Source organism: Sinocyclocheilus rhinocerous, unplaced genomic scaffold (assembly GCF_001515625.1).
Source record: "Sinocyclocheilus rhinocerous isolate Xijiao unplaced genomic scaffold, SAMN03320098_v1.1 scaffold2561, whole genome shotgun sequence".
Taxonomy (NCBI): domain Eukaryota; kingdom Metazoa; phylum Chordata; class Actinopteri; order Cypriniformes; family Cyprinidae; genus Sinocyclocheilus; species Sinocyclocheilus rhinocerous.
Window position 1 is genome coordinate 268,346 of NW_015660886.1, and position 10,550 is coordinate 278,895.

General features: G+C 35.9%; 1 protein-coding gene across 1 annotated transcript in view; it reads left to right on the forward strand.

The window, feature by feature from the left end:
• LOC107725778 (uncharacterized) overlaps window positions 1–7,736 on the forward strand; it is a 29,867-nt gene extending 22,131 nt beyond the window's left edge. The window contains exons 6-8 of the mRNA XM_016535171.1: window positions 895–1,088; window positions 1,459–1,618; window positions 7,532–7,736. Coding sequence (XP_016390657.1) covers window positions 895–1,088; window positions 1,459–1,618; window positions 7,532–7,656 — 479 coding nt within the window. The 3' untranslated portion in view covers window positions 7,657–7,736. The remainder of the gene's footprint in view (window positions 1–894; window positions 1,089–1,458; window positions 1,619–7,531) is intronic.
• Window positions 7,737–10,550: the final 2,814 nt, after the last annotated feature.

A 10,550-nucleotide genomic window follows, 5' to 3' on the forward strand; every position in this document is an offset into this window, starting at 1 on the left:
AGAGATAAACTATACATGTGGCAAGCGGTGCAAACAACAATAGCAGGAGAAGAAGCCATTACTCACCATGATTGATGAATGATTCTTACTTACCACAGTTGTTTGATGAACTCGTGAAGAACGGAGCGAGAAAAAAAAAGAATGGGAGCAAGAGAAAAAAGAAAACAATAATAGATGCAAATAGAAACGCGAATGACAAGCTAACTGGCTAACGAATGCTAAAGCGCTGCAAGCGCGCTGCACTCGCGCTGCACTCGTGGTTTAAAATGAAAATGAAAATTAGTTTGATAGATAGTATCGGATATATGGTAGGAATAAAGTTATATTTAATCACTTTAAACAACAAAGAGTGACAGTAAAAGATTCAACAGAAAAGCGAAGCTACACAGAGCTACAATCACAAACCACTCAGCAGCACGGCAGACAGCAAAAGTCACATCTGACGAGCAGTCTGGAATCACATGTTTAGGTAGCATGCAGAGGACCAACAGAATATTAAGCAGGTGGTCATAATGTTTTGGCTCATTTGTGTACATTATATTCATATATCATGAAATACAAGGAACTATTTACAAGCAAAATTATTTAATTTATTAGAATACAAATAGTGCATTAGATCTGTAAATGTTTGCATAAAACTGTAAACTGTATTGAATAATTCTGTAAATATATTTTTATTATTTAACTGTAATAAAATTACTGTGCCAATACTAGTAAAATCTATATATTGAATAATATGTGCTAAAAAGGTCTTCCTGTGACAGGCCCAGACAGAAGGTACAAGAGTTTACACTGAATTAAATGACAGATACATTTTATGTATCCCCATGCTGTTGCCTTTCTAATTTTTATAACCATTGTTCATGTTATATTATCTTAAAATTACCATTCCAGCATTAATCCGTGAAATGCTGACAAAGCAAGAAATGATTCTTGATCAGCAACAGTCCATTCTGCGCATCCTCAATGCAAAGCATCCCCAGGACACCGATTATGTGATTGAACGTGGACTTCTGCCAGTGAAAGACCTCCAGGCCCTTAATACGCTGGAGCAGAAGTTACAATCAGCGGATTTCAAAGAAAAACTGGTCAGTTGAGACAAAAAAGAATCTTGTGAAAAATGTTACATTAGTTTCAGTGTGTGTAGTTTATACTGTGTACTTGCTGCAATTAGTACACATCACCTGAAGAAGTTAAAATCCACTCAAAAATTCATAATTTACTCACCCTCATGTTGTTACAAGCCTGCATGACTTTTATTCATCCTCAGAACATAAATTAAGATTCAGTGCTATAAAAAAAGTACTTTGGCCCATCATTTTGGCCCATCACCTTTGTGTTCTGAAGATGAACAAATCATCATTTATGAGTCGAACAACATGAGGCTGGGTTAATGATGATTTTGGGGTGGACTCTTGATATATCACATGGAGATAACTGACAAGATGTTTCTCTTAGATTAATCATCTAGGCCTGATTGGAGGGTGCGATACAAAGGACACTGTGTGGCGAACAATGCACCGAACTATTTCAAATGACTTGGCCAAAAGCATCAACTGGAGAGGGGTGAATGGAAAAATATCCCTGGCGGCCCTGCAAATAAAGGATGTTGTTATTGGTAAAGATATCGTATAAATTTCAAATTTCATTTACTAATGTTAGAAAATGTCTTAAAGGATCTGTTGTATGCATAGAGAATATCAGAAAGCCTTAAAACTGTTTCTTCAGAATTAAATCATGCCATAAGTAAAGTGTTACAAGGCTTAATTTTAACAATGCGACCTTGATGTTTACGTAAGGCAGGGGTGTCCAAACTCGGTCCTGGAGGGCCAGTGTCCTGCAGAGTTTAGCTCCAGCTTGCCTCAACACACCTGCCTGGAAGTTTCTAGTACTGGTTCAGGTGTGTTTAGTTGGGGTTGGAGCTAAACTCTGCAGGACAGTGGCCCTCCGAGAGCAGGACTATATATATATATATATATATACACTGTATATGCAAGTATGTATGTGTGTTTGCTATAGCTGGGAGAGGAAGGAAAGGAAAGCTTGTTTAATTTAAAAATCAAAACAAATCAAAAGGGTTTGTTTTGAAATTACAACCAGCTAACTGTACATCATCTCACTTATAACATGTTTAGTTACAACATAAAATAATTGGATACAAAATATTGTTTTTACATCGAATTTACGGTAATAACTGATTAGAAATCACAGACTAATTTACAGTTCTCTTAGTGTTTATATTTTGAAAATTACCATTTGACTGCTCATCACATTTAATACAAAAATAGTTACAACTAATAAATAAATTGCTTATTTATTACAGTTTAAATTTAATTCAAGGAAAGATTGCTTTTATATGATCCAAGTCATATGTGTGAAGTACCAGTAATTCAAAAGGAATTAGTGAAAAATAATGCGTGTTGTGCTCACATTATCTTTGGTAATTACCAGAGTCAATCACAGTCCAGAATCAATGATTACATTTACGCTATGGCTGCCACAAAAATATTTTATTCCAAGTAATTTTCATGTTTCTGACATTAAACATTTCACTGTAAAAAAAAAAAAATGCTGCAGAAAAAAAACTGCCAGTTTCTGACAGTAACATACTGTATTCCGTGAAAGCATTAATATACTATAAAAAACAATCTGGGCAATATTTGCCATTTCTTACAAAGTAGACTGCTGCAATTTACACACGGTAAAACTGTGATGTAAAAAACAGCCAAATTCTAAAAGAGTTCACTAATATAGTCCACCTGACAGAGAGAATCCAGACACTGATAAACACCTGCTGATAACCAGCAGAATCACTGAACGAAAGAGAAACAACAATAACAGAAAAAAGAGAGAAAGAACTATGAATGAAAATAAAATACATTAAATCTCTCAAGATCTCAGCAGCATCACTACACTGAACAAAATTATAAACGCAACCCTTTTGTTTTTGCCCCCATTTTTCATGAGCTGAACTCAAAGATCTAAGACTTTTTCTATGTACACAAAAGGCCTATTTCTCTCAAATATTGTTCACAAATCTGTCTAAATCTGTGTTAGTGAGCACTTCTCCTTTGCCGAGATAATCCATCAACCTCACAGGTGTGGCATATCAAGAAGCTGATTAAAAGTCTTAGATCTTTGAGTTCAGCTCATGAAAAATGGGGGCAAAAACAAAAGTGTTGCGTTTATAATTTTGTTCAGTGTAGCTTCACTTATTACTAATAAGTTTGACTTTATTTCTGTCATATGTCTAAAGAAGTTCTCATTGAGAATTATCAGAGGTTTATCAGAGGTTATTGTTGACGTTTTATTGAAAATAATGGATTCATTTAAAGTCACCATTATCGAGAACAGTGTTTGATTTTGTTGGGCTCTTGATCCTTGACTTTTCAACATCACTTTGTCTTTGGCTGATTGTGTTTTTTTAAAGCACGTTTTTCAAAAATAGCCAAGACAAAATGCAGTCAGGTGATGTTGGTTATGTGTTGACAATAACAAGCCTTTTGCACCGCTTTAGTTCCAGAACTAAACGTACAGTACTAAAGTACTGGGACGATTTTGCGCGAACTATTTCCCAGTACAATTTAAAGGGTTGTATTCGCACCGAGAGTGTGTACTAAGAAGTGACGTAAGCCGATCGACAGCGACGTCATTTGTGCGCGGCGTTCAACAACAGAAACAAAGAAGAACAACGTTAACAACAGGAGGATGGAGGACGCTGTGATCGGAGCTGTGTTTTTGTTGTGTCTCGCGGGTTTCACAATAATGGACATGGAAAGTCAACGTATACGTAAAGCAATTGAAGGAACGGAAAGGAGGACTAAGAATCTCCAAGGACAACTGGAAGTGCTACATTTGCTACAAGTGCCTGCACTTCAGCGTCCGTCCATCTATCGCTATAATAAGTTGACACAATGTTTACAGTATGTTTACACGGCGTTTTAAATCATGGCGGGTGAGGACACCCAGTTCCGGCGGTGTGAAAACGCTAAAAAGTGGGTAGTTCCACAATTAGTTGTGGTACTATGAAAAGGTTCCCACGGTGCGAAAGGCCCTACAATCAACATCGAGTGTCCAGACTCACTTATTTCATCCAGAATTTAGTTTATATGATGTCTTGTTACATTTATGTTTTTGATAGACATGTGGTTTTGCAGCATGAGATCCAACAATATTGCTGTAGTCATTTGTTATGAAGGATTCTAAAAACACATTGTGCACATAACATTTTGAGCTACTCTAACATTCAGATACACACAGACATCAAGAATCAACATATGAGCCTCAACAATGGTGACATGAAAGGTTTCGTGTCGCAATGCATGCTGGGTACCAGCACAGGACAAAACTCACCCATGACTCCCAGCATGCATTGCAGCATGAATAGTTTTATCACCATCATTGAGGTTCATATGCTGATTCTTGATGTCTGTGTGTGTTTGGCTGACACCTTATTTTGAATTGTTTTGTGAAAAGAGTGTTGGAGAACCTCATAATTGACAGCGGTGGTATCACTATTGTGGTAATGTGAAGTTAAAGTGCATTAACAACGTAATACTCTCAATAAGAAGTTAGACACTGGAAGAGATCCGTCAATCAGGCTGCTACATGATGATTAAATCATCATCAATAAGTAACTCACATCACAATGAGATTTTTTTGGCTTTTTGTTTTTGCTATAGCAAACGTGTCTTACACGTTACAGCAGCCTAAAAAAACGAATACTAAGAAATCAAAGGACAGTAGCCCAACCAAACTAAACACTGTACACCATAATGGTAACCAAACATTTTCAATAAAACATCAACATCTAAATCTATCACTAAGAGCTTCTGTAGACGTCTGACAGAAATAAAGTCAGTCCGGGGGTGTGTTTCCTAGAGCCAACTATGGTCACAAGTTCTGTTGTTGCCAATGGAGTTCAGTGGAACTTTGCTAACGATGCTTTTGGGAAACGCACCCCTGGTTAGTAATGCGTGAAGCTGGTAATGCTGTTTGTGGAGTTGTTTTCTGAGTCCTCTGCTGAGATCTTGAGAGATTTTCTTTCAGTGATTCTGCTTGTTAACTGCAGGTGTTCACTAATGCTTAGTAATTAATTAATCACTTGATTATCTCATTAATGGCAACACTGCTTCAGTGTTACTTTTACTCTCTGTAGTGTGTCAAATGTTATTTTGTGTGTTTTTGCACATAGTGATATGGGGGAGGTCTTTTAGTGTTTAATGTTCTGTTCTGTGTTTTCTGAGTCCTCTGCTGAGATCTTGAGAGATTTTCTTTCAGTGATTCTGCTTGTTAACTGCAGGCGTTCACTAATGCGTAGTAATTAATTAATCACTTGATTATCTCATTAATGGCAACACTGCTTCAGTGTTACTTTTACTCTCTGTAGTGTGTCAAATGTTATTTTGTGTGTTTTTGCACATAGTGATATGGGGGAGGTCTTTTAGTGTTTAATGTTCTGTTCGTTCGGGATTTAAAGGGTTTCTGTTTGTCTGAGTTTTGTGCTGAAGAGTAGAGTTTGTGTTTAAGTCAAAGGTGAGCAGAGAAACTAAAAAAACTAATACTAAGAAATCAAAGGTCAGTAGCCCAACCAAACTAAACACTGTTCACCATAATGGTAACCAAACATTTTCAATAAAACATCCACATCTAAATCTCTCACTTAGAGCTTCTGTAGACGTCTGACAGAAATAAAGTCAGTCCGGGGGTGTTTTTCCTAGAGCCAACTATGGTCACAAGTTCTGTTGTTGCCAATGGAGTTCAGTGGAACTTTGCTAACGATGCTTTTGGGAAACGCACCCCTGGTTAGTAATGCGTGAAGCTGGTAATGCTGTTTGTGGAGTTGTTTTCTGAGTCCTCTGCTGAGATCTTGAGAGATTTTCTTTCAGTGATTCTGCTTGTTAACTGCAGGTGTTCACTAATGCTTAGTAATTAATTAATCACTTGATTATCTCATTAATGGCAACACTGCTTCAGTGTTACTTTTACTCTCTGTAGTGTGTCAAATGTTATTTTGTGTGTTTTTGCACATAGTGATATGGGGGAGGTCTTTTAGTGTTTAATGTTCTGTTCTGTTGGGATTTAAAGGGTTTCTGTTTGTCTGAGTTTTGTGCTGAAGAGTAGAGTTTGTGTTTAAGTCAAAGGTGAGCAGAGAAACACTGATATTCTGCTGCATGTTGCTTTATTTAAAGACAGTAACTGTGGTGTTAATTCTAGAAGATCTGAGTTAAAAAAAAATATGTTTCTAGTTTCAATGGTTTTGCTTAATTAAGTACATTTTAAGAATATTCTTATTTATTGGACTCGCATGTAAAAAGTTTTACAAATATTAGTTTATAAACATAAGTGGCAGTTGGCCAATTTAAGGCAGTTGGTTTCTGCAAATGAAATGAAGAAATAACATTTTATTTTAATGCATTACAGTAACATTCTGTAAAGTAGGTAAAATTAACAGTAAACTACAAGCAAATGTCCTGCCAGTATTTTACGGTTAATTTACGAGAATTTTTAATACGCAGTAATTCTAAATACAGTAAAAAACTATAAATAAACAGTACCTTGTAGGTGAAGCTGGTGCCAGTTAATTACTGCAAATTTACACAGAAAAGTTTTACAGTGTAGTGAATTTACTGCGCTCAGTGTGTCTGAAATTGCCCCTTTTATCGCCATTTTCTATTCCATAAATTAGTTACAATACAGTAGTTACAATAGTCCACTCGACATGAGTGAATTCAGACACTGAGTTGAAGTCAATTGCAAATAAAAGACATTAAATCTCTCAAGAACTCAGCAGAGGATGATTAAACATCTCCACAAACAGCATTACCAGCTTCACTTATAACCACAATTGTGCATTGCTTACACATATAATGTGAAAGAGGTGTTAGATGTTGTTTCATTGAAAATAATTTTCATTTACGGTAACATACTGTAGATTACGGTAAATAATTGTATATTTACTGTTATACCAATGTGTATTCACATGCGTTACTTTCACTCAAATACTTTGTGTAGCAAAAACATAACTCAATTGAGTTAAACCAAGGCAATATTTGTTTACAATATTTGTGGAAACTGATTGCCTTGAATTTCTCAAACATGTTTACTCAACTAATTTGTGTGACCAACATGCATTTTCAACATGCACCCCTATAATAATACCAACACAGTTTTCCTCATAAACAAAACTTAAATACTTTGTGTAGCAGAAGCATAACTTACGTGAATACACATTAATACAACATAGTAAATATACGGTCACATTTCTCAATATATGTAAAGTGGCAGTTCCTAAGAATTTCTGTAGACGTCTGACAGGAATGAAGTCAGTCTGGTTAGTAATGCGTGAAGCTGGTAACGCTGTTTTTGGAGGTGTTTAATCCTCCTCTGCTGAGATTTGGAGAGATTTAATGTCTCAGTAAAACCTTTTCATCTAAGGTGCTGAAGTCAGTTGCAAGTGTTGTTTCTCTTTATTTCAATTCTTGTTGTTTCTCTAGTTAATGTCTTTAATTTTTATACTTGTGTTCATTAGATGCTGTCCGAAAGAATGTCTTTTCATCGATGGCAACAAACAGTGAAATTGAAAACGTGATGAAAAGGTGGCTGCACCTGGCCTCAGACCGGGATGGAGGAAGGAAGAGGCGCCAAAAGGACTAGTCTACATGCTAAGTTGATTTCAGCTGTTAGGTTATGTTATAGGGATTAGCCAAGTAGGTTGGGTTACAAGATTTAAAATGGGGTCAGATTTTACTATGTGAGATTTGTAGGTGTTAAAAGGTGACATAAAAGAGAGATACGTTTCAATAAGAATGGTGTATTTACAATATTCACATGAGACTTTAAAAATACTAACAAAACTACAGCAGTAACCAGTCTGTGTCGGCTGAATATATTTAGCAGCTTGCAGTTAGAGATAAAACTTAAATTATGTAGTTATTAAATTAAATCTAAAAAATATTGAATGCATTATTTAATTGTTATACCATTCATATTTAACTTATTTAATTTGTATTTAACTAAATAGCCTAATTCGGCATTATAGGCGGTTGTCTGGGCTTATTTATTTATTTGTCTTAAATGACAAGTGACTTTGTGGCTTCCTGCACTTGCTAGACTTTATACTTCAGTGCGGTAAAGTACTAAAATTTGTTATAATATTCATCTTATAATAAATACAAAAGCAAAACGTGAAAAACCTAGGGAGTTGAAATGGCAGCTGCAGCCAATGATTGATCCTCTGCTGCCATCTCCTGGTTATAATGGTAATTTCATGTCATTTTCATCTTAAAAAGTCTTTATATTTCTTTATTTTTTGGCACATTTATTCATGTCGTCTTCATGAATGAAAAGTGAACCTTTAAAATGAATTTTACTGCCCAGCTGTAGAGTTGAGAAATAATAAAGGCTTTAAAATGTTATTTAAAAAATGTGTTCATGGCTATAAAGGTAAGATATTAATTATCAAGAATACCATTATGATGTTGTAAGCCTAACCGTTAGCCTAAACAGTTACTATAGTGTTTATTTGTCAGCATTTAAATGTACAGTTACGTGTCTGTACTCTCCTGGGATTACCAGGCTCGGCATATAAAATATACAGTATGTTGTTAAATAACAGGAAACTGTGTGTTAATGCCGCTATCATTATTTACGGTGTTGCAATTATTTTGTTTCTCAGTTTCTGATAAGAATGAGGCAGGAGAGGTTTCTGTGAGAGTTTAGCACATATGTGACCCTGTCTGTGAAATCCAGGCTAAAGTCTCGAAATCTAATTATGAGATAACAAGCATCAAAGTTGGATTTCAAGCATTAATTTCACTATGATTTCAATCTTTGACATGGCCTTACTCAGTCAATATTAAAGATATAAAGGTTATATTTTCACAGAATGTTCTACATCTTTATGAAGGATGATTTTATGTAGAAAACAGTAAATCACAAAAAAATGACTTTAACTGGGTTTTCACAGGCGGTGTCACATATAAAATGAGCTTCACCGGAAGTTTACGAGCTGCTTATCTTTATGAGGAAGTTCTAAAGAACGCTCCGTGCATATGGTCAGTTCTCCCGGTGCTCCCGATGGACCCGTCCGGGCCTGTTCTCCAGTTTTAAAACAATGTTTTAAGAGAAAGTAATTCAGCGCAAAGCTGTTTACAACCACACTGGTGTGAAATCTGTTCATCATTGAAATGAGCAGGTGTTTTAAAAGGAGCAGCATTTTCAAAATGAGTCATCATACTTGAACACTTTCTCAACAACAGCTTTTAAAATCGTAAACGTTCCTCGTAGGGGCCACCATATGTAACTATCAGCCAAGTAGGTTGGGTTAGAAGATTTAAAATGGGGCCTGAGTTTTCCTGGTTTTATTGTGTTGTTTTAAAGTCTCATGTGGATGTTGTAAATGCACTATTCTTATTGAAATCTATCTCTCTTTTATGTCATTCTTTTAACACCCACAAATCTCACACAGTAAAATCTGACCCCATTTTAAATCTTGTAACCGATCGTTACAATGTTGTGATGCATTCTTTAAAAGATCATTTCCAGTGTAATTCTAATGCAGTTGCAATATTTCCTATTGATAGTTTAAACTGTTAGTCTTTGTATTAAAAATGTGAAAAAATAAAAATCGTTCATTTAAACTGCTTTATAATTAAACTGTTAGTATTTTTTATTAAAAATGTGTGAAAAAATTAAAATCGTTCATTAAAACTGCTTTATTGTTTTTATTTGAGTATGATAGCATGTATATGCCATCAGCTGTGGCATGATGCCACACACACAAGTTTCTCAAAATGTACTCAAATCAATGGCTGTGGCCCACTTTTAATAATAATATCTGGGCCAAATCTGGGCCACACTCATCTTTCTAAGAGCATGGTATATGGGCCAGATCTGGGTCGAGGACCCAGGTGTATACTGGGCCAGAACTCAAGGAATAATGTGGGCCACAAGTGTGCCAGACAAATTTTGCTATCTGGGTTGAGGTAAGCAGTTTTATGTTTTAGCGCCATGGCGCATTTTTATTGGCCTGTCAGTAGATGTGGGCACACTGTGCGATGATCATGCTGAATTTCTGACACTCTCAGAAAATTATTGTAGGCTATCTTTGGTCGCAAGACCGTGACAACAGCCGTCTTTGAACCTCTCTCGCTGTACGACATAAGAGCACCGATTAGGAGCCACGATCACAGAAATCACCACCATTGTTTCACGATACCAATCTTTCGTCTGGGACAGCAGAAAATTGTGCTGTGTGTCTCGGGCTTTACTGAACCTAAATGATAATTTCAGTCTTAAAGAGCAGGTCATATGGTATTTCAGAGTGTCCTAATATTGTGTTAGATGCATTTAAACCTGTTGTAGAGGACTCCAAGGCCAGAAAACATTAATATTAAATGTATATTCTGAGAAAATTACAGAGTAACTCGCTCGTCTCTCCCGCATTAACCCTATAACTACCGTGCAGCAAAATAAACAGCAATTTCACTATGATTGTAAAGTCTGTGTGCTACACTACATTCTTTATATGGATATTTTGAGCACTCAAT